Source organism: Protomyctophum bolini, assembly GCF_963924005.1.
Source record: "Protomyctophum bolini genome assembly, chromosome: 15".
Lineage (NCBI taxonomy): Eukaryota > Metazoa > Chordata > Actinopteri > Myctophiformes > Myctophidae > Protomyctophum > Protomyctophum bolini.
Window position 1 is genome coordinate 18,808,203 of NC_137876.1, and position 27,624 is coordinate 18,835,826.

Sequence of the window (27,624 nt, forward strand, 5' to 3'; positions counted from 1 at the left end):
AATATATTATTTTACCAGCTTTCCATCCACAGCATTACATTTTTAACAAGAAAATTAATATAATAAAGAGCTATGCCTTTTTTTTTTTTGCTTTTCACTACTAAGCAAATGATTGATGTTATACAATTCAATCTTCAGTGCTTCCTGAATCCCTTCAGAATGGGGTAGATGTTCTCGAACGCTTCGTAGATCTCGCCACGGTCTTTGGCTCCTGAATGACCAGAACACAAGCTAAGAATCACACTCCGCCTCACCTGCCTCCTATAACTATAGCAATACTAGTATAATTATGCTGTTTAGCATGTCATACTTTCATATTTGAAATTCACAAGTTGGTAATAATTCCTTAATACTACTACTAATGTATCTATTACATTTTTTAGCACCCTGAGCAGTACAACCACAGTGTTCTACTGTCAGTCACTGGGAGCTGACCAGTACAACCACAGTCTTCTGCTGTCGGTCACTGGGAGCTGACCAGTACAACCACAGTCTTCTGCTGTCGGTCACTGGGAGCTGACCAGTACAACCACAGTCTTCTGCTGTCGGTCACTGGGAGCTGACCAGTACAACCACAGTCTTCTACTGTCAGTCACTGGGAGCTGACCAGTACAACCACAGTCTTCTACTGTCGGTCACTGGGAGCTGACCAGTACAACCACAGTCTCATATCGTTTAGTACCTGTGAGAACAACTTTCCCAGAGACAAAGATGAGGAGTACGATTCGAGGTTTCACCATCCGGTATATCAGACCTGGAAACAGCTCTGGCTCATAACTGAGAGAGAGAGAGAGAGAGAGAGAGAGAGAGAGCGAGACACACACACACACACAGTTGCATAGTGTATACGTCATGATGTGACAGTTAAATAACTGTGCATTACGAGAATAATGTCCTTGTAATGTACCTACTGTAGGCCAGTGGTTCCCAAACTGTGGTGCGTGCTATGGATTTATTTTAAATATATTAACAAATTATGCCAATATATGGCAAGTATATACAGAATATAGCATATTATGCTACGTATATGCCATATTCAGGTTCATATATAGGAAATATTTGTCTCTATATAGATAAATTATGCAATTTGTATTTCCATGTGGGGGGGAGGGTCAGCTAGGTCGAGAGGTAACAGGGGGTGCAATGCAAAACGTTTGAGAACCACTGCTTTAGGCTAAATGTACATTATTGTAATATGTCTCCGTTATCGCTGCCTGTCTGTCTACCTGATGAGCCTTCTGTCTGCCTGCTGAGCTGTCTGTCTACATTCTGGGCTGTTGGGTCTACCTACAGAGCCGTCGGTCTGCATTCTGAGCTGCAGAACTGTCTGTCTGTCTGTCTGTCTGTCTGTCTGCCTACCTGTCTGTCTGCCTACCTGCCTGCTGATTGATCCGTCTGTCTGTCTGCATTCCGAGCTGCAGTGGCGTGCACAGACATTTAGAGGGGCAGGTGCTCAAGTGAAAAAAGGGCACCTTGTGCAGCGCATTTTGGGGCGGGAACCCATTTTGGTGCTTTAGCTATTGAAAAATAGCGAGTGGCACGCTACGAGCTTGTAGGTCTGCTATTTTTTTTTAATCGAAGAACCACTGACATAGAAACATAGCTTTTGATTGTGGGGGCCTAAATAATATAGTAGAAGCGTTTTTTATCAATAATTGATCAATGTCACCATGGTCCACACACTACAAATTAAGAAAAAAAAAAAAAGAAAAAAATATTTTTTTTTCTTTTTTAAGAGCAAAATTGCCAAAAGGGCAGGGGGAGCTCTAGCACCCCCTAGTGTCTATCTGTGCACGCCACTGCCGAGCTGTCTGTGTGTACCTGCTGAACTGTTGGTGCGTGAGCACCAGTCCCTCCAGTCTGATGGGGAAGCAGACGTCACAGCTCGCCACCATGTTCTGGATCTTGAACTCCATGAAGCGCGCCGGGAACCCCAGTTTCTGAACCACGCGGGCGTACTTCCTGGCCGCCAGCCGGGACTGTTCCTCACTGCATCGAAAAGGACGGACCACAGGTCAGTCACGGTCAGTCACACACACACACACACACACACACACAAATCACTTCAAGAAGTTCAGATTTAACCAAGGGATTCCACTGCTCTCTAATGGTGGTCGGCACAGGTGTATGATGATGTGTGCCTGACCTCTTGGCTCCAGTGCAGACCATCTTCCCGGAACTGAAGATGAGAGCCGTGGTCCTCGGTTCCCGAATCCGCATGATGACTGCAGCGAATCTCTGAAAGCACACGACTACTGACGCTGTAGGTTACATTACCTTTATTATTATTCCAAGACAAGTGATGGAGTTTGGAAGCACTCAAACGGCCCTGTGTGTACCACCTGTTGTGGTTGTGTTATTGAAAACGAGCACTTCCAAAGTCCAATACTTATATTTAACTTAAATAATAACCTGCAGGGAATTTCTTGACAGAAAGTAGCTCATAACATGTCTACGGTGGATTAAACAAACACTTTGACATATTGACATAATTCAAGCTTTTCGTACAGCTGCAATGTGTTGGTGTGTTTAACGTTGTTTAATAAAATCAGATACTGTGTAGGACTTTTCTGTTTGGATGTAAGGGCTGTCAATGTTTGGTGCTGCAACTCTAGATTAAACATATTAAAAAACAAACATCTAATGTGGGTGGCTGGCTGGCTGGCACGCATGCACACACACACACAAATTGGGGGGGAAATACCCTGTATTCCAATGGATGCAATGTAGTTATAATAGCTTGTCAAAACCTTTCATTTGATACATATTTAGAAAACCCACAGACACACTTTCAGAACAGCGAAAACAGCACATCTGTGAGCTTGTAGATTGGCGTGTAGATTTTTTACTTTTGTGCGACGAAGTCGGACGTTATTATTTATTTGTGTATTAAAGGAAAAAAAACTTAGAAATGTAGATACAAGGTTTCTGCCCAACAGCGACGATATATATACCATAATGTACAGTACCTTGGGGTTGTACTCTGCATTCCTGGCATGCAGCGCGATAAATTTCAGATCTAGTGGACAGCCCAGGGTCACCGTTGACACAATATTCCTACACACACACACACACACACACACAATGAAGGCGACAATTAAATGTGCAATCCGGACCGAACTTCTTTGAATGACTGTCTAAAACCTTATCGCAGTCACTCTATGTGGTAGCGTATACTAATACAGTGTAACTAGTACATGTGCAGTGGTTGGAGGCTGGAGGTGGTCTCCCTACTCTTATCGAGACATTTTAGGCCTTGGTCAGACTGGCAGCCAGTGGTGGAAAACGTTTTTTTTTTCTAAAGTAAAAGTATCAATAGTGCAATGTAGAAATACTCAGTTACTCAGTTTACTGAACAGGGCCTTAAATCCTGGCGCCCGGGTAGGACATGATCTACTGGTTGACAAATAGTACTCAATATCTCCCCTGGACAAGGAAGAAATTCCCTCTCGAAAGAGTGGCAAAAGTTTGGTTGAAATGCGACGTTCTAAAATCTAAATCCTATACACGAATTGTGCTTATATAACCAGGCCCCGCTTCTGTGGCCAATGCAGAAGTGCCTCTCATCCACAACAACTGCGGACTAGAGCTAAATATATAACTGTATGGATTAGACCGCGCCGTCTCAAACTAACTTGAGCCACGTGAGACCACACAGAGCGAGCTAAAGCGAGCGAGTTGCCGCGTCGAACGCTGCGAAGTTTCGCTTAGCCGACTCAGGGCCGTTCGAGCTGCGACCCGATAGGCCCCGAGAATAGTAAATAATGTTCTTGGGCGAGAGCGTTAACAAAGCTTTAACAAAGTGACTTTGGAATAGCGGACGCACTGCAGCATTGGAATGATTCCAGAACGCTCCGTGACGGGGGTCATGGGCGTCATAGGGGTCATGGGGGTCATGTGGCAGAAAGGAGAGGCCATGGTTCCTGTCCCAGGCTCCGCCCCGAGCGCAGAATCTCCAGGTGCCTCCACAGTGGTGGAATTCTGGGTGTCGTAGTCTGTAAAGATGCCGCTGTCCTGAGTCGCGTTCAACGAAGGGTTTCCACCTGAAAAAATAATACGAAATAGATAATGAAAATAATATATAATGCAAATACATCTAAGCTTCTTTCATTCACTTTCGTTTTTCAGAGATTGGAATATACATGTATAACTTATAACTACTGTCTCCCATCACAGACTTTCCCCACGAGGATCAAAAAGTAATATCCATCTGTCTGTCTGTCTCTGTTCAATTCATTTCAACAGGCTTCATTGGCATAACATTGGAGTTGCAATTTACAATTTACAATTTAGGCATTTAGCAGACGCTCTTAATCCAGAGCGATTTACATTAAGCAAGAACAAAAGCATGGGAATACATCACATAAAAGCATTTATCATGAAACATACGTAAGCTAAGAAAGTAACAGTGGAATATCTATATAATGAAACTATACATATATACTATATACTATACTATGCTATACATATGTACTATGGCATAGTAGTATATATGTATAGGTAGTTTATATGTACAGTATATGTAAAATAATATCCATCTGTCTGTCTCTGTTCAATTCATTTCAACAGGCTTCATTGGCATAACATTGGAGTTGCCAAAGCGCAATTACAATTATGACAAAAAATAAACCATATGACAAAATATCAATTTTCTTTTTTTTTAATAATCTTTATCCCACAATTTTGTAACCCAGTTTTCTTTTTCACCCAGTGCCAATTATCTAATGTAATCCTGGGCGCTACACTTCCTCTGCCAACCTGGGGGGGCAGCGGACTGACCTCATGCCTCCTTCTATGCATGAGGAGTCCAAGCTGCTTCTTTTCACCTGACAGAGGGGAATTTCCCCGGCCGGACGTAGCGCGTGGAAGGGACACGTTATTCCGACCAGTTCCTTTCCCCTCCATCAGGCGCCCCGGCTGGCCAGGGGGAGGTAGTTTTAGAGACCAGGATTACGGCATGTTTTTGTGAGGGTATCTACCCTAGGGGACACGGGGAGAACATGCAAACTCCACACAGAAAGGCCCTATCACCAACCCCCACCTCGGGTATGGGCACTGATGACACGGAGGAGGGAACACGCCGCCAGTGCCCACAGTGTCCCCAGTGGGAATCGAACCCAGGACCTTCTAGCTGTGTAATTGATATTGACAAAATATCAATTAAATGAAATAAAGCAGGTGGTGCGGTATGTTAAACATCAGTCAAGAGTGTTTTCCTAGGCCCTGACTTCATCACTATAACAAAAGAGTGACACACATCTTACACAAAGTAACACTTCTGTCTACTATCCGTCCATAATGCATAAGATACCTGTATTGTTCTGATCGGAGGCTGGGTCTTCCTGGGTGCTGAGTTCGTCCGGCAGGAAGCTGAGATCCAGATCATCTCCCAGTTTGTTCCCCTGCTCCCCCGTCGACGAGGAGAGGAAGCTGGCTTCCTGGAGCTTAGGACTCGCTCCCAGCTCCCCATCAAACATGAAGCTAGATGCATCCTGCAGAGAGAGAGAGAGAGAGAGAGAAACGGCTCTCAACCCATTCTGACCTGAGATCAGATTATAAAAATGTCTTCTATGTCAGTCGCTCTTCGATTAAAAAATAAATAGCAGATCTACAAGCTCATAGCGCGCCACTTGGTGGCGCGCTATGAGCTTGTAGATCTGCTATTTTTCAATAGCTAAAGCACGACATGTAAGTCTAAGTCTAATATCCAAAATCACAGACAATATCCAGTATAACAATAATATAATATGGATATAATATTGATACTAGGGATGTCCAGATCAGATTTTTTTCTGCTCCCGATCCGATTCCGACCACGCGATCGGATCGGGACAACCGATGCTATGTTCTCATTTTCAATGTGATGTCAGTCCAACTTGCCATACGGAATCTATCATTGTAAAGCACAATAATAACTGTTCAAACGTTTAACCACCTGGTAGCCCTATTTTGGGCATGTGTGAAGTAAGCGGCGTTCTTATCATCGTACACTAGTATATTCCGTGCTCAGCCAATCAAACAATTTACGCGGTACACACAGACACACAAAGCTGCGTGCGTGCGTGCGTGCATGTGTGTGTGTGCATGCGTGCGTATAACATCCTAACAACCACACCAATTGAAACCAGCACCGTTAATGTAGTACAGTATGTGCAGAATCGAAATGCATTTACAAATGAGTACTATAAACGAATAACAGTTTAGTTGTACTGACCCCTTATCCATCATTGATATACATTATGGATAATTAGTGTGGACTTAAACTGTTATTAGTCTATAGTAGCCTACTCAAATGTACAAACATCCCTGTGTCGTTTCATCCATGTTCCATCTCTGTGATAACCCAGAGACATCTTTGACAGCTAACCAGACACCAGATGTTGTTGTGGTTGATGAAGAGTCCAGGGAAGTGTCTGTATTAGAGATGCCACGATGGACCTTTGACCTTAGCCGAGGAAGCTTTTATGACCAGACCATTTGTTTTCATATATGGGCCTAGGACATGCTCAAAGATTGGTTGATAGAGGGCTAAGGGCTTCAACAACTTGGGATGCCCAAAAGGGAGGCAAAATGGCTGGTAAAGTACTGTGCTGTCTCTGCTATAACTGGCAGCCGCCTTGTATCGCAGAGATGCTGTTACTTACAGGGGTAGAGAGTGGCTGGATGTGGATGGTAACCGCAAGGTTGCCAGTTCAAACCCGGGCTCCCCCAGAGTTAGTATCGAAGTGTCCTTGAGCAAGACTCGGAACCCCTAATTGCCCCTGATGTGCAGGTTGGTGCCTTGCATGGTGCCTTGCATGGTGTATGAATGTGTGCGTTTGTGAATGGGTGAATATAATGCACGATCTATGTCAAATGCACCATTTTATTGTATCATGACAATTGAAAACATATGCCATGATGTTGTTAATGTAACCTTACAATATGTGTGTCCCTGTAGTTTCTCCTCTATGTGGACATAAATGAATGGTTAAAGTGAGTAAGGGTAAGATAGATAGGCCTCTAAGAAGGGAGGCTCCAAGGAAAAAAGAATGAGAACCACTGCTCATGGGAAACACACTCTTATGAAACATATAGTATAGTGAAGTTATCTTCACCTTTTTTAATAACCTGTGATATTATCAAACATAAATAGGCTATCAGTAGCCTATATCAGACAAAGGGAAATGCGTAGCCTACTTAAATTAGCCGCAATTTGCAACTCTAGTTTTTTTACAATGGGTTGGAAATTGCGGCTATACTTAAATGTACATTTCAGAGTGAACAGAAGCAGGGATCAAATAAAATAGCAGGCTGCTATCTCCACCAGCCATAACAATGCAAAGAGTGGCATATCAAAACAAAAAGCAGAAGCACAGATTATCCCAAAGTAAAATCCAACCCTGCTGCATGTCTTTACTGTTCATTTAGGATTATGATTGACAACACAACAGTCAGTCGAATCCACACAGTACTACCCACTCAAGAGTGTACAAATCAACACTGATGATTTGTAAAGTGCTTTAAATACTAGACCCGGGGTTACACGACGAGATGTCTGTCTCTCTGACTGTACTTACACTGGCAATGGTGTCATCAAAGTAGTGTTCCAAGGCTGATTCATCCATTGTAAACTAGAGAACATTTCAACAGTCACGCTGCAGCAACAACAACAACACAGCGCCCATGCCATGCACCTCTCTGGATCAATCAAAGTGTTGATGATGCACAGGTGTGTGTAGCTACTTGGAAAGAAACTGAAGCCAGCCAGAGCCAACTAGCCAAGTAGCCTATCTATACTACTACCAGGCCAGCCAGCTGTGGAATTTGGAAACGTTTAGTTTCACCCAGTGCAAGCTAATATCTGAAAAGAATGGCCATCTGTTGTGAGAAATAAATCTAATATTTATATTGTATTATTGACTTGTATCATCTTCTGCTCAGTTTTCCTGAATGAGAAGTTGCTGTAGTTCACTAACTGGCCTGTAGGAGGAGACAACGTGTCGCCACCACGTCACCACGCACAGCCTGCAGCTTCTTCTCCTGCTACAGAAGAAGGGTCTGCACACTGTGCGCATGCGCCCAGAATGTAAACAAAGCAGCATGGCCGCCTGGGCTGTGATATGGCTGTGATCTGTCATCTGTCTGCTTCTTAAAATACACATTCATAATTATTATCATCGTAATTAATGTCACGATAACTAAAACAGTCAGGGTGGATGATATAGTCTATTCACTGTTGTGTGTTTTCACGTCTAGAAATGTGAAGTTCGGCCTGCGGTATAGTTCTCTATTAATAAACCAATGTTATTAATATGGCAGAGCAAATAGCAGCTGTGGAGAAATGTCTGACACGGTTTGCTCAAGAGGCACATGGTGAGTCATTCTCATCAACCGTTTTCATATCAAGAACCCCGATTTAGATTTTTTTTAAATGTCGACTGGGACCCTTAAGTTCCTTTCCTTTAATAGAGGTGCTCCGTGGCACAACATATTTTCAGATGGTTGTCTGTGGCCAAATAAATTACAAATGCATTGGGTGCCCTTGCCTTGACATGAATAAGTCCATTTGGTTTCATTATTTGTACACACATGAACACTCAACTATTGTATATGTATTGACTTGACTATTGAGTATTGACCATGAACTTGAACCCACTAGTGTCCCTATATTCTGGGGAAATAATATTTTCAGTGAAAATAGCAAATCTGCAAACTCTTAATGCGTCAGACTCAGGTCATTTTTAATCTATATATCTATCTATCTACCGTATCTGTCTATCTATCTATGCTCATTTATTAACATTGTTTAATATTGAAATACTTAAATGAGCACTTCACCATTTTAAACCTTTTAAACCTCGTTATTATATTTGGTCCTCACCAATTCACTTTGACAGACTGTTGCTGTTTCTACTTTATTTGCAGATGAATGTGTTCTCAGATTTAAAAGCCTGGGCCCCGAGGCTGTATAGGTCCTCACAGAGTAATCTAGTAAGAGAGTGGCGACACTAGCGTTGACTCCCATTGTAACAATGGGATGCGGAAGTTGAAAGTTGAAGTTCTTTTCCCCCCCAGAACTGTACCTGAACCAATCAGTGCCTTACTTGGATGAGCCCCCACCTCCTCTAGACTTCTACCGTGACTGGATTGGTCCAAACAAACCCTGCATCATTCGCAATGCCTTCAACCATTGGCCGGCCCTGTCCAGGTGGAGCCCCTCCTACCTCCGGTAAGGGTCACACACTGTATAAGTATTTGTGGCATTTCGTGCAAAATGGGCCCGTCACACAGAAGCCAACCATAGGCAAGAGATAAGGTCCACGAGTGACCAATTTGCATGAGTTTCGGACCATTAATGTGGAGTAATGGCAAAACGCCAAATGTCGTTTCACTGCTTTTTCCCCAACCAGGGAGACGGTGGGGTCAAAGGTGATCAGCGTGTCCGTGACCCCTAATGGTTACGCTGACGCGGTGAACGGAGACCGCTTTGTGATGCCAGAAGAGCGGCGGATGGCGTTCTCCTCCCTGCTGGACATCATCGAGAGGAAGGTCAACACACAGTGTTGTTTTTGGCAGCAAATTTAGTTTTTAGTCTTTTGAATATATAGCTTCCATTTAGTTTTAGTTACATTTTAGTCACCTGGAATGTTTTAGTGTTAGTCTAGTTCATTTAGTTTTCCTCAGTGGAAAAAAGTTTGTCGACGAACATCTTTCGTCTTAGTATTAGTGGACGAAAACACTGGGTCAACAGATCCATCCATATTACATTCATTATTATTGTGGGCTAGGCCGAACTTCAGATCAATAGAGGGAATGCATGTGACATCATCCTCATACCCGGAAGTTATTATGCCTACTGAGTGGCAACCCCCCCCCCCCCCCCCTACTTTCTGGCCTTGACAGCCTATACAGCCAAACAGAAAAGTCCTATCTGATAAACGATGTTAAACTCACTTTATGCATGCGCATATACCCTCTATAATAATCAGGATTGTTGCCTTTTCAGACCCAACCTCACCCCCTACATGTGTTTCTCCTTGGATTGCTTGTGTTGTTAAAGGGACACTTCACCCTTTTTGCAAAAAAATATATGTTAATGACGTTTAGAAGCTTTAGAACACTTTCCTGGGGGTCTTTATGTGTGTAATATGTGGTTTTAGATATTTTAGATTGTAGCAGTGAGCCTGTTGTCATGGACACTGGGCTCACTTCCTTCCTGGACTACATGTTGTCTCAGTAAGACAGCTCTCCCCCCTATCCACAAGGTGCAGTGCACCAAAGAATTATGGGAATTGTAGTCCAGGAAGGTAGTGAGACCAGTGTCCATGACATCAGAGACAACAGGCTCACTGCTACAATCTAAAATATCTAAAACCACATATTACACACATAAATACCCCCAGGAAAGTGATCTAAAGCTTCTAAACATCATTAACATATATTTCTTTGCAAAAAGGGTGAAGTGTCCCTTTAACTTTCCTCCACCACAAATGTTAAGAATTTTATTTCTGATAAATGCCTACAATCTGGAAATAAAAATGTAATCGAAACGGTCCATTTGATGACATTTTACTCTCGAGAGTTAAATGAAAACTGAGGATTCTTTCTTCTGTATACTAGTGGAGAGGTGCCTTGTACCCTATTATAAAACTACTTACTTACCGTATAATAATAATAATCCTAATGTTATTTCAGGTGGAGCAGCGCGGCGGCGTCTTCTACGTACAGAAACAGTGTTCTAACCTGACAGAGGAGTTGTCTCAACTGACTGAAGATGTAGAGTCTCACATACCCTGGATGAGCCACGCTCTGGGTACCAAATGGCTTCTGATACAATTAGGGATGCACCGATGTATCAGCCTATATTTGCCGTTATCGGTCAATATCGGTATCAGAAAATAAAACTGACATGATGAAACGATGACAGTATAGGGCTATAATATGTATCTCTTTACCTTTTGCGTTGGCTATGTTGCTGTGTTTGTTATATTATATGCAGCCTACCAAGACGTAGATTCTGAACATTTATTTCTTGTATTGAAGAAGATTATTTCCCTGGCACAAAAGGGGGAAATAAAAAATACAAAAAAACTATATAAACATATATCGGTATCAGTATCGGCTAAATTGGGGCCAAGAATGTCCATATCGGCGCATCTCTAGATACAGTGTCATGGTCACATGTCAAGTTATTATTGTATAAACATTTAAAATGTAAAATAAATACAAAACTTTAAAAAGCCCCTAAATGGCATGAAATAAAAATGTTTTCTATGTTTTTCTTCTCCTCAGGAAAGCTACCGGATGCAGTGAACTTCTGGTTGGGTGAAGGCAGCGCCGTCACTTCCAGTAAGACCTCCACCTAACATCATGAGCTGTATTGACTTTACTACTGTTCACCTAGAGATGTACCCATTCCCATACCATTCCCCCCCCCCATCCCGATTCCCATAACTTGCGTATCGGTCGATACGGAGTACCAATCCGATACCCGTGTGCAATTTAAAAACATCCGAGGACAGTGGTTCTCAAAGTGGGGTCCATAGACTCTCGGGGATTCATTGAGGGGGGTCCAAATGGTCCCTGACAGGTGTGCAACTCTGGTTCCATTTGTTCACTCTCAGAGTTATGGGAGGCCTTAAAATGAAAAAGAAAAAAAACCGCCTGAGAACCACTGATACATTCCATTAATAATCATTAAAGTGCAGCTACAAGTTAGTAAAATAATGCAGTAAGGGCTAGATCCCTTAACCCTTATCCCTAAACTAATATGCAATGTTTTACTATTAAAGAAAACCCTTTTAAAAATAGTTAAAATAGCCGATCTACAAGCTCACAATGTCTCTATGTAGATCGGCTAGTTGAACTATTTTAAAATAGTAAATAGTAAAAAAAATGGCAAATACGTTTAGGGATAAGGGTGGCGCAAGATGGAGCCAAATATAAAACACAGGTAAGTGCAACATCAACTGAAGCATTCCAATTAGAAAGTGTATTACAATCATCACGTGATAAATAAAGGTTATGGGAATGGCATAGACTGGCATACTCGCCAACACTTTAGAAATATGGAGATAAAAGGTCCTATAGTAATGTTAGTGCATGTTTCACTAGTGACTGCATGCAATATGTCAACATATTTCTCTGTGCCGTTTCAGTGCACAAGGATCACTATGAGAACCTGTACTGTGTGATCTCCGGAGAGAAGCAGTTCATCCTCCTGCCTCCATCAGATCGCCCCTTCATACCCTATGGTAAGTAACCATGGTGACATAGCTTTACCACGCCTTGCACTAACCCTGGTGACAACACGTTAACCACACCTTCTGGTAACCGCAGAAACGCTAATGCTTCTGGTAACCGTAGAAACTCTAGCCTCTGTGAAGGCTATAGCGTAGAAACGCTAGCCTTCAAGAGACAATAAAGTGGCCGCACACTCGTAGCCAAAGTGCCGATTTATCCTGGATTAAAACCAACGTTTTGGCAGCTAACTGCCTTCTTCGCGGTGTGAAAAGGGCAGGTATAGGTGCCGAAACGTTGGTTTTTCATTACTCTGCGTGCAGAATCAATTATTAGCACTATGGCTACCAGCTGTGTGCGGCCACTTTATTGTGTCTTGAAGACTATCATTTGGAACCGTTTTGAAACATTATCACACATTTGGCTACTCTCTCTCTCTCTCTCTGTCTCTCTCTCAGAGTTGTACCAGCCTGCGGTCTACAGACAGAAGCCCGATGGAGATTTTGAAATAGTTGATGTTGCGGCGTCTGAAAAGGTGAGCCATTTTCCTTTCGTACTTCTCGTCTTCCACGTACAGAAGAACACCATCTCACCGTCCGTCCGTCCATCCATCCATCCATCCATCCATCCCCTCTCCTCTTCCCGTAAAGGTCCCGTGGATTCCGTTGGACCCGTTGAATCCAGACCTGGTCCGTTACCCGGCGTACCGCGGGGCGCGGCCACTGAGCTGCACGGTGAAGGCAGGAGAGATGCTGTACCTCCCCTCGCTGTGGTTTCACCACGTTAGACAGACCCACGGCTGCATAGCAGGTACAGTACATAACGGTACACAACAGGCCCCTTTTCCGATTCGTTTGGTTGAACGCAATGTCACCGATGTAGGATCTGATGATCCTTGTATTCCTTATTATTGGCTAATTGTGATGTTAGCTAGACCCTCCTATGCCCAGGTGTGTGTGTGTGTGTGTGTGTGTGCACTGCGTGCGTGTGTGTAGCACGGAATGCAATGATTTGATTGGCAGATGTAGATGCAACAGTATGATAAGAGCGCCTCTCACTTCACGTGAGTGGGATGTTTTGATTGATTCAATACTTCATAACTGTAAACCGCACACGAGGTACAATCAGACATTAAGGCCAAAAGGATAACACAGTTCATCAACATAGCATTAAAACGTAATGCTGTCGCCTCACAGCTAGAAGGTCCTGCGTTCGATTCCCGCTCGGGACGCTGTGGGTGCTGGCGTCATCAGTGCCCATACCCGAAGGCGGGGTTGGCGAAAGGGCCTTTCTGTGTGGAGTTTGCATGTTCTCCCCGTGTCCCCTAGGGTAGGTACCCTCACAAAAAAGATGCAGTAATCCTGGTCTCTAAACTGCCTCCCCCTGGCCAGCCGGGGCGCCTGATGGAGGGGAAAGGAACTGGTTGGAATAACGTGTTCCTTCCACGTGCTACGTCCAACCAGGGAAACTCGCCCCTGTCAGGTGTAAAGGAGCAACTTGGACACTCAGGCATGAAGGAAGCATGAGTTCAAGTCCGTTGCTCTCCCCTTTGTCCCCCAATGGGTTACAAAATCGTGGGATAAAAAATATATTTTTAGAAAACGTAACACAATACAATAATACATACAAAAAAACAAAAAAAAACACTATATACAAAGGAGAACCCCCCCCCCCCCCCCCCCCCCCGGGACCCTGTCCTGGAATAGTAGGGGTTGAGGTTGAGGCATTACATTTAGGTTCTACGGATAAATATTGTACAAATATCAGATCTGCAAGCTCACAACACCTTACAGGATACACTCCTTTATTGGGTGATTGTCTGATGTCCCTGATCTGGGATCCGATCTTGTGTGTTTTCAGTGAACTTCTGGTATGACATGGACTGATCTGGGATCCGATCTTGTGTGTTTTTCCGCAGTGAACTTCTGGTATGACATGGACTTTGACATCAAGTACAACTACTTCCAGCTGCTGGAGTCTCTGGCCGGTCTCACGCTGACGACATCAGAGGATGGCCAGCCCACATCATAGGTCTCTCTGCATGGCGTAATGATCATAGACATAGAAGTATAGAAAGCCAGCAGCATTTGTGGTGAAAACAAATAAGTGTCTTTTTTTCTATTTTCCTTCATTCAATTTGATTCTTATTTTTATCTGGTGTATATAGGCAACATTGTTTTTGAAATATCAAAATGAAAGAATAACTTTATGCCTACTGCAAATTCAATAAATGTTGATGAAATGTAAAAGAAAAGGAAAGCCTCTTATTCCTATTCATATTTCTTTGCCGTAGCGACTGGGAGCCACGGGAGGAGGGCCTATAAGAGCTCTAGAGCCACAGGTTGCCTACCCCTGCACTAACCCATTAAGACCTGGCTGGAACACATCTGTCACTTAAGCTTTTAAACACTTTAACTTTATTTTAACCATAAGCTGTTGGAAAAAGAACCACCGCTCAGCGCTGAAAAGCATTAAGAGAGGTGCCACAATATGTGACCGTGGTCAAAAAATAGTACCACTGATATAGAAATAAGACATTTTTGAGGGTCACGGTGGCACAGTCGGTAGTGCTGTCCTGGGTTCGATTTCCGCTCGGGATGCTGTGGGCGCTGGCGGCGTGACCTCTCCTCCGCGTCATCAGTGATCATGCCCAAGGCGGGGCTGACGAAAGGGCCTTTCTGTGTGGAGTGAGTTTGCATGTTCTCCCCATGTCCCCTAGGGTAGTTTACCCCACGTGCTACGTCCGACCAGGGTAACTGTCAGGTAACAGCCTGGACACTCGGGTATGAAGGAAGCATGAGTTCAAGTCTGTTGCTCTCCCCAGGCTAGCGGAGGGTGTGTAGAGCTCAGGACCACAATAGATAATTGACACAGGGGTGAAAATGAGTTACAAAATCGTGGTATAGGGGGGGGGGGAGAAATGAAATAAGACATTTGTAGAATTTGGTCTCAGGTCTATAATTACTGCACTGAATGGTTATTTGTTTGGGTGTGAGCAATTTCTTCCTACAGAATCAGCTAATTTGTGGTGCATCGCCATCTTTGGTTTTTTGCCCACACTGTAGCGATGCTCACTGGCACTACTCTGAGCCTGTGACCCATCAGCCGACAGACACCTTCTTCCTTGACTGACTGCAGTGCACGGGCACCTCCTGGAGCCAGATGCAGTTAGTCGCCGGCCAACTGCTGTTATACCCGAACGGGTATCATTGGGCCTGATCGAATTGCTGAACGTCGGATTTCTTTTGCTCTCTTGGCCAGTCAAAGCGATCTTGGGCATGGACGATCTGAGTGGGTTCTTTAGAATGTCTTCCAACCTCTTTGTCATTGTGGCCGACTGATCGTCGGAGGTTGTGGGATCATTCATCACATTCCCAAAGGAGGTGAGGAGGACGCCACGCCATGTGCCCAATGAGGACACTGCGGTCGGAAACAGTCAACAGAAACTCTACGCTGGGTCTTTACTCTAGTCAAGAATATTAATAAAATAAAAGCACATGGAATTGTGAAATCGATGAGGATAAAATATGCAATTCTAAATTGACATAACATGAATGTAAACAAGACATGCTGAGGAGGATTACAAGACTTTGCCGTTGGATGTGACCTCACTGACCTATTTGGAATGTCATATGAAAATGAAAGGGAACACATATTGCCTTTGGTAGAATAGCTCTAACAACAGCGTTGTACAATTATATCACTGATGGTTTTCTTTTAGATTGAAGCTCTTCGTGCCAACGTGTGGGGAATCAGTGGAACATATAAACCATATAAAAGTTGATGGCAAAAATTTACCTAGTTGCACAAAAAACAAATAAAACTGCACACCAGCCATGACAAATTTGGTTCTAATTCTTAATTAAAAAAAAAAGGTTTATTGAAATATTTACATGACAGAGAACACAAGTTCAAAAATAGAGTAGAGACAAAAAACTCCACTTCTGTCATCCCCATCTGTCATATCTCTCACACACACACACACACACACACACACACACACACTTTTCATACATATTCTCCGCAGTCAGAGATGATCACCTTCTGCTTGGGCTTGCCATCTTTTGCTCCTTGAGCCTGTACAGACACAAGACAGGGTCATGCTGAGGATTACAAGACTATAGCTTTGGAACCGACCTCCATTGCTTGGACAGTCTCTAAATAAAATGCACATGGTAGAAATGTTTCAATTACTAATCATGCATCAGAATCAGTTTTTTATTGTCACAACAATACACACTAGGAATACAGGGGAACAATACTGTTCTCCACAACTTATGGTGCTTGTCACATTTAAAAACAATAGACACATAAAAAAAAGAGGCAAAGACGTTTAAAAACACTCAAGATGTTTGTTTTGTAATTTGTATATGGCGAGCATTCAGGGTTCTAATGGCCTGGGGGAAGAAACTGCAAGCAGCCCTTTGCTAAGTCCCTTCCCAACCCGTTCCTTGTCCAATAGGCACGTTAGCACAGTGAGGAGAGCTCTCCTTCTCCCCCATTGAGATGCATGTTAAATAATGGGATTTCTCCATAATAGATCATTTCAGTAGCAAGAGCATCAAAATGTCTTACGAGGCCTGCAGTAGGCTATGCAGTGGACACATTTGCATGACACTATTTAAGTAAACTAGAAACATGAGGAAATGACAGAGGGAGAAATCAACTTTCAGCGACCACCCGACAGGAGTTGTCATGTTGCACGGTAGACTACGGTCATTAGTATTATTGCCATCACCCGGGTGGGTCAGTCGTGTAACTTTCTCGACAGTAAGCCATGTATATGTTCAACAACACAGCCATGCAAAATAACATTGACAGCTATGATTGGATACAATCGCGTTTTCGGGTGGGATTTAGCGAAGGGCTAATGTGTGATGATTGTTGAAAATGATACGGTATACAATAACAACATACACCAGATCTTACCTCCATTGCACGGACCACCTCCATGCCCTCTATCAGGTCTCCAAACACCACATGCTTGCCATCGAGCCAGTCCGTCTTGTCCGTTGTGATGAAGAACTGAGAGCCGTTGCTGTTTGGACCAGAATTGGCACTGGAGAGTTGTCCTATATGACCAAAAGAGAAGCCTTGTTAATACCCACGGCAGCAAATACGCTGATCTTACCCTAATTTAGCCCATTTAGACGCATCTGTGTTACCTTATAGCTTTAAACCACTTCAACCATCACTTTATTTTAAACAATCTGTTGAAAAATAGCAGATCTACAAGCTTGTGGCGCGGCATACAGCTTACGAGCTTGTAAATACAGGGAGTATCTGTGGTTTGAGCGCCACGGTTACGTTTTTCAGGATTTGGAAGACATTCTGTAGAATCTGGTCTCAGGTTAAAATGACCATGTACATCCAAAAATCAGCATGTTTTTTTCTCCCCACACAATCTTCTGACAATTTAATAATAATGTCTAGCTCGACGTTGTAACATGAGACCCTAATTATGCATGTAAAAAACATCAATCAGATATATGCCACGACCTGATTAATACCAGCAATTGCAATATCCGTGTGCACTTAAGCAACTCGGGTCTCACCTGGAGCCGTGTGTTTGAGGACAAAGTTCTCGTCGTCAAACTTGCGACCATAGATGGACTTTCCGCCGGTTCCGTTGTGGTTGGTGAAGTCGCCTCCCTGACACATGAACTGAGGGATGATACGGTGGAAGCAGCTGCCTTTGAACCCAAAGCCTTTCTCATGTGTACACAGGCAGCGGAAGTTCTCTAGAAGAAAAGACGACATCTTTTCATCAAACCATGTGCCTTTATCGGGGCTTGTTTCAACCCGTTATTACACAAACAATTCATTCAAATCTACCTTCTGGCAGAGTCTAACGGAAAGCTGTATTAAATAGAAAGAGACAGAAAGAGAGAGAGAGAGAGAGCGAGAGACCTGCAGTCATGGGAACGATGTCAGCTCGCAGTAGGAATCGAAGTCTTCCTGCCGGCTTGTTCCCAATCTTGATGTCCATGTAGACCTGAGGGTTGACTCTGCCCTTCTTGGCTGGGGGCTCACCCTGGCAACAAGGATAATAAGACAATAATATCACCGTCTCAAACAGACAATCACAACACACTGTCTTGACCCACAAGACAGACCATAATCCACAAGACGAGCTCTGGTAGAGCAACTACACAAGCCTCCACAAGTGGTAACTAACTGTATTGTTCCCAGGTGCAACAACTCATTCAGACAGTCTGCCTTCTAAGCAAAGGGGCCAAACTTTTGGAACGCCCTTACCTAAGGCACTAAAACTAGAGACGGACGGTAACGTGCTCTACAAATGACTCAAACTATGGTAGAAATCCAATCAACTGTGCTCACATGTAAAGTCTCGGACTGGTTATCGGAGTGATTATGTTTGCTCCGTTTTGTAGGTTAATGTAAGGTGTACCGTCATTTTGTTGTAAACTATAATTAGCATACCGGTAGTATATTATTAGATCAGATGCATTTGCATGTATTCTCTGTAATTAACAACCATTATTGTTAGCATAGCCTAGGTAGATAATATTTTGTATATAAAAGGCCTAACCATGGACTGGCGTTGCAAATTAGCCATGGCTATAAACGGTTTCATGTTTTTATAACTTGATAGATTGTTTTTTTTTTTTACTGTCCCTGTAAAATAAATTAAATAAAAAAAGACAGACAGACCAGACACACAATTCACCCTTTGTCTAGTCCCACCCGTGGTTGTGCCCCTCTTCACACCCATTGGTTGCAGTTCCATGGTTGGACAAAAATCCTCTCTCCATCCACTACCATTGAAATAACATGTTTTTCAGTTGCTTCATATTGATATTCTGTGCATTCAATTCAATTATTTTTTTCTTTTTTTTTTAAGATATTTTTTTGCGGCTTACGCCTTTTATTGGTTTTTTGAAGGGACAGACAGGAAACGGGAGAGAGATGGGGGGGAAAGACATGCAGTAAAGGCCGTGTCGGGCTCGGGAGTCGAACCCCGCGGCCACACTGCGACTGGATTACCAGTCGGGTGCCCAGACGGTTACGCCACCGCCTGGGCCTTCAATTCTTATTTTAACCCATTTTGGACTGAGGCTTCTAAATCCTAACATTTTCCTGAAAAACCTAGTTTTCTATGTCAGTGGTGCTCAACCTTTTTCCATGTACAAGTTCGTAGCACGGCACCGAGTGTAGATCTGCTATTTTTCAATATAAAGTATAACATAATGCTTGAAACACCAAAAGGGGTTCCCGCCCCCAAAATGGGTTGAACTTGGTGTCAGTAAAAAAAAGGAACATCACATGGTGACTCGGCATGTCACGTTTGTTTTTAGTTTTTTCCCCCCCAACTATGATGTTTTAGCAAATTCAACATGAACAAGGCAGAACCGAGGCGGAACAAGGCAGAAAGAGCCTGCTGGTTAGTCAGTCAGGGACCAATCAGAAGGCTGACAAATGGTGTTGCCAACGAATATTTCATAATTTGAATGAATATTCGAATGTACAAAATAAAAGAATAATCGAATATTTTAAATGAAGATTCAAATTAAAAAAACAAAAAAACAATACAATTGCTGTGTGAGTTCTTCCGAGGACTCTGTGCCACGTAAACTAAAACGTTAGACAGAAATTAGGCTATAATTATGAATCATTCATTTGATTGAATTGAAGAGAGTGCATTTCTCAGCACCAACCACAGCCCATACAGTACCGGACCATATAGATAAAGAAAGAGATAGTATTACAGCATATCAGGCTGCAATATTCATATCACATTCATATTAAAATCATATACATTCGACATTCGAAATCATTCGAAAAATTGTTTGAATACATGTGGTGTTCTAAAAGGAATATTGAAATATCATTTTTGGCCCAATTCTGGCAGCACTACGGTACTGAAAAAGGGTGAATTGAAAAGACCGCATTCTCACATCTTGCGTTGTGGTACCGGCGGCGTCCGCGGCAGACTCCTCCGTGTCACCCTCCTCGGCGGTTTTCCCGGAGAACTTCTTTAACCAGTCGTCATCGGACCACACTGAGGGAACGAAGACAGAGGGAGCCACGGTGAAGGACAGGACGGTCACAGAGTCTAGATCTGTGTACATCCAGTCCAGTCAAGTCAAACAGCACTGTACGACACGTCTTCTAAACATTAATAATCACCTGGTCGGGAAGAGCCCTCCTTGATTCTCATCGGTTTGGCGATGTTCACCCGGATTGTTCGTCCAAACAGCTCAGACTCGTTCTGGGGGAGAAAACGGCAGAGGCCCAGTGTCATTTCTTCCCCGTACTAGAGATTTGACACGTACTGTCTGTATGTGTGGACATTGTGGACTTGTCATCGCTTAACCACTTATAATGTACTTCGTTTGTATGCCAAGTAGAATGGCTAATATATGGTGAACACCTATTTTTGGAGAAGAAAAAAAAAAAAGTAAATAAAGCTATATTTCTTTGTACATTTGTTTATTGACATCATGCCCAAAACAGGGACACCAGCTTCAAAGTGGTTTAAGTGAGTCAGGTGACCTCAACTCACCATGTTGTCAATGGCAGCCGCTGCATCCTATGGAAGACAACATCCAGAAAGAGATGTTAATCACAAATGCACGAGATCAAGCACTCATACTCTGTGACAAAGCTATGACCTACAACGTCCACAAGGTGGCAATCTACAGTACAACAAGTCACTGGAGTGCAGTGTTGTTTTTGGCAGCAAATTTCTATTTTAGTTTTAGTCATAGTCTCTTGAATAGTTTTCACTTAGTTTTAGTCACATTTTAGTCACCTGGAATGTTCTTGTGTTTAGTCTAGTTTTAGTCGACTAAATGTCATACGATTTTAGTCGACTAAATTACAGTTGATTTAGTCGAAAAATGTGTTTTGACAGGCCTTGATGTAGTTGTAATGACATATTTTACACTTTGGTTGCATGCTGAAAATAGCAGATATACAATCTCACAACGCGTCGCGCTGCGAGATTGTATATCTGCTATTTTCAGCATGCAACCCAGCATAAAACTGGATCTCTTATCCACTAGTCCCTTACTAACATTTTAGTCTAGTTTTTATTTGTTGACAAAATTGTCAGTATATTTAGTCTTAGTTTTAGTCATCATAGATTCGTTTTTATTTAGTTTTAGTCAGTGAAAAAAGGTCGTAGTTTTAGTCGACGAAAACAACACTGCTGGAGTGCACACAGTAGCAGTAACTTACCTCTGCCAGCTCAAATTCAATAAAGGCAAATCCTCTGTGCTTCTCTGAAAAACAACCAATGAAGACGTCAACAATCTACAACAAAAAGTCATGCATATAAAACGGATGCGGGATAGGTCGGCACTAAAGAAAACCTAAAACAAATGTAACATGTAATGTGTTGAAAAATGCTAATTTTCAACATTATATCATTAATATAAGAGTTGTGTGGAAATAATATAACGGTCCCCCCCATTCTGATTGGCCTAGAAGAAATGATGACTAAAACTAAGACTAAATAATATACTGACAATTTGTGTCAACAAATAAAAACTAGACTAAAATGTTATGAAGGGACTAGTGGACAAGTATAAATCATTTTACACTTGGTTACATGCTGAAAATGGCAGATCTACTAGTGCAAGCCCTCGCACTGATCTTGAAGATCGGCTATTTTCAGCAGGTGCAAAAATCAGTCTTTACGACGGCATCAAGGCACCGCCAAAACACATTGTAGTCGACTAAATCAACTACAGATGTAGTCGACTAAAACTAGACTAACACTAAAAGATTCCAGGTGACTAAAAAAGACTGACTAAAACTCAAATCAAAAACTGCCCACCTATCCTGTTACCATACGAAACACACAGAGGAAGTAAGCAATCCACATGCATCTGTTCCATGTGAAGAAGCATCGGTTATGGTCATTATCAGATCACCAAACAAAGATGGTGGCTGTCAACAGTAACACAGACGTCCGCCAGTGACATCATCGATGGGGAATCCAAGCTAATAGAAGGCTACAGGCTTTCTATTTCTGAAAAGTCGCAAAGCGATAATGGAAGCCATCGTTATATATATATATATATATATATATATATATATATATATATATATATATATATATTATTATATTATTATTTTTTGAAACAAATCTTAACATTTTATTTGTAGCCGTTTCTTGTAGTTTTACTTAATTTTTTGCTTTAACCACTTTAAGGTTTTTCCTGTAGTGATGCACCGAATATTCGTCCGCAGGAAATATTCGGCAGAACAAGGCTAAAAATTTTCTGACTATTCGGTTTCGGCCCAAATAGGCAGAAGATATATCACCGGCGAATAGTGTATGCAATTAATGCATTCAAAAGAGCCGAATAAACGTTTAATGGACCCATTATAGTGATTTTTATTTAAGTTAAGTTTTGCCATAACAGTTTTTTTGGCCATAAATCAGGTAGCTTTAAGGTACGGCCATGACAGCAATTGTAGGTAAAAAAAAAATCATATTCGGATATTCGGTTTTCCGCCAACTGTTTCCTATATTTGGTATTCGGCTTCGGCCAAGAATTTCCCTTTCGGTGCATTCCTAGTAATGAATGACACAAAATAGAGCTGCTAACTTGGACGTGGTTGTTATTCATCTTTCTATAAATCTATAAAAAACTGTATCTATTAAAGTGCTGAAAAGAAAAAGGTTTAATTTGAGGAATCATACTTATTATTGTTATTATTAGGTGTTGGTGTTACATACACTAATAATAGTGGCACTATTATCACACTTGTACAACATAACTAATCGATGCCTTACCCGTTTCATAATCTAATGGTATCTGAATGTCTGTGATGTCACCAAATGGAATGAATGCTGCATGCATCACCTTCTCGTCCACCTCCTCGGCCAGGCCACCTGTCACAAACACAACAAATATCTTACATAAATGTATCAAAACTGTCAAAAGAAAAAGTTTAAAAAAGGGGGGGGGGGAACAGCGGCTGGTTAAAGTAGCACTATGCAACTTTTTTTTTAAATTAATTAATATTTTCTGTATGGTATGTTAGCCCATTTAGACATGAGGACGATTCTACAAATGTCTTCTAAATCCTGACAGTTTTCTGAAAAATCTATGTTTCTATGTGAGTGGTGCTCAACCTATTTCATGTCAAGGACCCCCAGAAAGATCTGTATTTGGCTGCCAACCCCCATCTGAAGATATGAAGTTCCAGGGACCCCCCCCCCCCCCAGAAGAAAAGGTTTGAGTTAAAACATTCACTCTGAAAGAATATATATTCAAAGATTTGCGCCACATTTTCACGATTTAAAAAAATTGCAGATCTACAAGCTCATAGTGAGGCTGCGCTATGGGCTTGTAGATCTTCTATTGATCAATAGCTAAAGTATAACGTAAATGCTTAAAACCGTAAACACCAACAGGGGTTCCCGTCCTGAATGGGTTAATAGTACAATATAATACAATTATACAATTGGGGTGGTTGTTCAATCCCAGGCTCCTCCAGGGTCAAGGTCCCTGCACACAGAGCACGTTTTTCGGATTATTAGCTGCGTTTTCTATGTAAAGTGCCTTGGAGAAAGGCACTATATAATAAAAGGCACCATTTTAGTTAGACATTCAGTTGGTGTCAAAGCCAGGTCATGTCTCACCTAGACACAGGATCTGACATGAATCTTGACCACTGATTAAGATTCAATTTATCCCCTGATCAAGCAGGCAGGCTCTGGTCAAATAAAATGTCAGCACTTGTGCAGGGAAACCGGGTTCAAATCCAGAGTAGAACGTTGCACAGTGCAGCATTAAACAAAATGCTGTCAATATTTAATAATAGACAATGACAAATCGGTAGCTAAATATAATTCCAACCACCGTAATCATCTCAATTTAAAATATGCCATTTGCCATAAATATATATTTTTGTAGAGTTGTTGTAGTCAAACTAATATTGTTCATGCAGTTTATTTGTAGTATGTGTAAACTTGAAACATTATTGTACTGTAAAAAGGTCTCTTTTCCCTTGATCTTTATCTTTTTAGTATAATAGTATTAGTTTTACTATAATTAGATTAATACACGATAATCAACACTAACACTTAAATGTAGAACACACCCAAATCAAATCATAAACGTACGTGTTCAATCAATCATAGCAAATGGCATAAATAATATTAGTTTGCCTCTTCTACAAAAATCACACCCATGTGAAGTGAGTGGTGCAACTCCGTGTCCCCGGACTCGGGGTTCCCGGACGTTCCAGACCCACAGGAACGTGGCCGGTTCCGGCAAGCCGCCCCACGTCCAAATGAGAATTACCATGTCGGGGGTTCTCCGGAACATCCAGACCCCTAGGAACGTGCCCAGGGGGCCGGGCCGATTCCGGTGAGCTGCCCGCTTCCGACACGGTTGAGAACCGTTACCGTTTAATCATTTCTTCTGTTTTCTACATGAATATAACCACATTCAAAATGAAATGGCAATTTATGACTCCTATAACGTCGTTGAAGTGGGACTCAAACAATGTCCCTGGGACTCATCTAAAAGACCATCCCTGCATCCCGTGACTCATTACATTGAAAACCTATTTACATCACTGCCCCATTTGTACACTCTCAGAGTTCAATTAACTTTGATTTTACAATATAAATTGGGGTGCCATTAAATGCCATTAAATAGGGGACCGTAGCCCAATTCAGGTCCAACCGGGGGGCCTTGAAATGAAAATAGTTGAAAATCACTGCTATAGTCGTAAATATCTTCTCTTATGGGGGTGACTGACAGGGGGTCCTGTGACTCCTTTCACCCCCATAAGATAAGATATTTACATACTTTGCACATATATTTGTATATATTTTCTAATGGGGGTCCATGGGGTACGGACTCCCTGACATGAACAAGTATGGGAAGCACTTTAAAGTGCTCGTTTAAGACAAGCAGATCGCAAACGCAAATGGGTGAGTGGGGAGTCAATGGAGGGTATTGCAACTCTAGATCAATCCCATTATAAAAAAAAGAGTTGCAAATTGCGGCTAGTCTGTCTGTAGCGTCGCCCGATTAGGCTATTTCGTCGTATGACGGTGTCCAGACGAGCGTAGAAAAATAGCCGATCTACAAGTCGACAACGCGTCGCTTTGTGAGTGGAGCTGAGCTTATAGATCCGATATAATTCAGAGGAGCCAACCCAACGGGAGAATGAAAAACAACAAAGCCTACGTGAGTCTCAAAGAAAGCGTGACATAAACCTTTCTGAATAACTAAAGTAATGTAACACAACTGAAACAACATGTATTACACGCGTCTTGGGTAAAGAAACGCTTTAAATGTGTGGTGGGTAAAAAATAATGTTTTTAAATTATCCTCACCAACATAAAGCACTCGTTTGGTCGACGCCATGTTGGATCGAAAGCGTTCAACTTTGACCTCAGTCAGCAGCGTGACGTCATTGGTTTGCTACCAAAGGATGGCTGGTGGGAGGCAAGGTTGTCACAGCGCCACCTGCTGTTGGCGGTATAACATATACTTTAAAGTAGCTATAAGCAATATGTCGAAATTGTAATGACTTTTTTTCTTCTACAATTCAGACACACAGCCAGCAATGGATAAAACGCTCCTCCACAAAACATTAGTCTCTATGACACATCTAGGGGCCACAATCTCCATTAAAATATTTCCCTAGAAGCTTAGTTTAGACATAGCTCTATACACAAAATACTGTACCCCCTCCAACTTATACTTTCCCCATTTTCAACTGTTTGTATTTTATTGTGAAACTTGCGTTGCTTGCCTTGCTTTGTATGTAAATGTAAACGTATGTTTTCTCATGCCAATAAAGCTCCTTTGAATTGAATTGAATTGAATTGAATTGAATTGAATTGAATTGAATTGTCCCAAAAGACCACTCTACTTCAAGTATACACCCAGGCAGATGCGTGCATGCGACCTCGCCCTTTATAGGGCATCTTTCTGTTGAATATCACCGTGAGTTAGACCACTTCACAGAATGCATGGAAATCCATACGGAGCATTACAGCCAGAGTACATTTGCTTTTGGGCTCCCCCATACATTTGGTTTTAACACGGCACCCATGAATTGTATATACTCTTCACTTATATTTATGGCATATTTTACTACTTCTACTTTGAAGGTCATGTAGTCTAAAGGCAGCTCTAAAGGTCATTCAGTCTGCTTTTCACCACCTGTCCTTAGAAATATTGTCAAAATCGAAACATCCTTTCCACCTCCCTCTACGCATGTTTATTCAGTGTGCCATGGCTGCTGTAATTCCTTCATGTTTATTCACGGTGTGCCATGGCTGCTGTAATTCCTTCATGTTTATTCACGGTGTGCCATGGCTGCTGTAATTCCTTCATGTTTATTCACGGTGTGCCATGGCTGCTGTAATTTCCTTCTATTCCTGCCTCTCCCAAAAACCTTACCCACTGTCTTGGTTCACAATGCAGCTGAACAACTTAGTTTTAACTGGCCCGATAAAATGTGATCACATAGGATACACCCATTCTAGGTTCATTGCACTAGCTCCCCATTTCCATTTTGATTAGAATTCGATGGATTATTTATGGTATGGGTGTTGTGTTGTGTTGTGTTGTGTGAGCAGTTCAAGGAGTTCCTGGGAACATACAACAAGCTGACAGAGAACTGTTTCATGGATTGTGTGAAAGACTTCACCACCAGAGAGGTGAAGCCAGAGGAGGTAACGCATTGTTCACCATGGTCTCACTGTCTCAATAATTGTGGTTTGATTGATTTGAGTCAAATAGTTCACTGGTTCTCAACCTTTTTAATTTCAAGGACACCCATAAACCCATAAGTACAAATGGCACGAAATTGACTTGAATTTGATGCCACTATCTTAGTTACTCACATACGTTTCCTAACTATCAATGATTTAACTTGGAACCTCAACCCCTTCAAGGACCCATATTTTATCAAAATGTACAACATTTTTCCTAATCAACATGGAAAGGGTTTCTAATTGATAATATTTAACGTACAAGTAAACAAATAAGACTGACAACTTTATGATGGCTAAAATAATTGTATATACAGATTAGACAATTATGTGTTAATTGTGACTATCTGTACTTTCTGTCTGCCTCTCCTCCGTCAGACGACCTGCTCGGAGAGTTGTCTACAGAAGTATCTGAAGATGACCCAGTCCCAATTCTGAAAGTATACGTTCCGAGTTCAGTTCTACCTCCTGAGCACGGCCCTGATGAGAGGGGAAATCATTTGAACGCGAGCCATAGCGTATTGAAAGTGAATCCATATTCTGGGAAATACCTTGGCCTAAATGTTCACGTTGTAGTCAAAAAGAGCCATAAAACCGCTCCAGAACATTCACACGAAGGTCAGGTGGCGTCTAATGTCCCAGAAGATGAGACACAGCTGGACACTTAATAACAGAGCCTT

General features: G+C 42.2%; 3 protein-coding genes across 4 annotated transcripts; 1 reads left to right on the forward strand and 2 right to left on the reverse strand.

Annotated features, from left to right (window-relative positions):
• Positions 1-134: 134 nt before the first annotated feature.
• Positions 135-3,918, reverse strand: tbpl2 (TATA box binding protein like 2; the record flags this gene model as incomplete). The annotated part of the gene is made up of 6 exons (XM_080783350.1): positions 135-211; positions 683-777; positions 1,822-1,989; positions 2,147-2,238; positions 2,970-3,057; positions 3,827-3,918. 6 exons carry the CDS (start codon positions 3,916-3,918, stop codon positions 135-137), a joined length of 612 nt encoding a protein of 203 aa, XP_080639476.1.
• Positions 3,919-8,073: 4,155 nt separating this feature from the next.
• Positions 8,074-14,429, forward strand: jmjd7 (jumonji domain containing 7). Of its 2 annotated transcripts, none has more exons than XM_080783629.1 (9): positions 8,074-8,355; positions 9,058-9,211; positions 9,393-9,531; positions 10,678-10,795; positions 11,275-11,331; positions 12,141-12,236; positions 12,681-12,757; positions 12,873-13,032; positions 14,141-14,429. In XM_080783629.1, exons 1-9 carry the CDS (start codon positions 8,295-8,297, stop codon positions 14,251-14,253), a joined length of 975 nt encoding a protein of 324 aa, XP_080639755.1. In that variant the 5' UTR covers positions 8,074-8,294; the 3' UTR covers positions 14,254-14,429. The 2 variants fall into 2 exon arrangements, with proteins under 2 accessions (XP_080639755.1, XP_080639756.1); XM_080783630.1 differs by having other exon boundaries at positions 14,083-14,189.
• Positions 14,430-16,091: 1,662 nt separating this feature from the next.
• ppie (peptidylprolyl isomerase E (cyclophilin E)) lies at positions 16,092-25,595 on the reverse strand. The gene is made up of 10 exons (XM_080783806.1): positions 25,556-25,595; positions 22,994-23,092; positions 21,427-21,470; positions 20,750-20,776; positions 20,374-20,455; positions 20,142-20,245; positions 18,133-18,256; positions 17,778-17,963; positions 17,152-17,294; positions 16,092-16,299 (listed from the first exon to the last, which is right to left on the reverse strand). Exons 1-10 carry the CDS (start codon positions 25,584-25,586, stop codon positions 16,231-16,233), a joined length of 909 nt encoding a protein of 302 aa, XP_080639932.1. The 5' UTR covers positions 25,587-25,595; the 3' UTR covers positions 16,092-16,230.
• Positions 25,596-27,624: the final 2,029 nt, after the last annotated feature.

What these genes read in the sequence shown, in the direction of transcription:
- ppie (XM_080783806.1), bottom strand. Translation starts at nt 25,586, where the DNA reads ATGGCGTCGACCAAACGAGTGCTTTATGTTG. An exon ending in CAAACGAGTGCTTTATGTTG is followed by an intron (nt 23,093 to 25,555) that starts GTGAGGATAATT and finishes TGTTTGTGACAG; the next exon opens with GTGGCCTGGCCGAGGAGGTG. An exon ending in CGGCTGCCATTGACAACATG is followed by an intron (nt 20,456 to 20,749) that starts GTGAGTTGAGGT and finishes TTTCTCCCCCAG; the next exon opens with AACGAGTCTGAGCTGTTTGG.
- jmjd7 (XM_080783629.1), top strand. Translation starts at nt 8,295, where the DNA reads ATGGCAGAGCAAATAGCAGCTGTGGAGAAATGTCTGACACGGTTTGCT. An exon ending in AGGCAGCGCCGTCACTTCCA is followed by an intron (nt 11,332 to 12,140) that starts GTAAGACCTCCA and finishes GTGCCGTTTCAG; the next exon opens with TGCACAAGGATCACTATGAG. An exon ending in GACCCACGGCTGCATAGCAG is followed by an intron (nt 13,033 to 14,140) that starts GTACAGTACATA and finishes GTTTTTCCGCAG; the next exon opens with TGAACTTCTGGTATGACATG.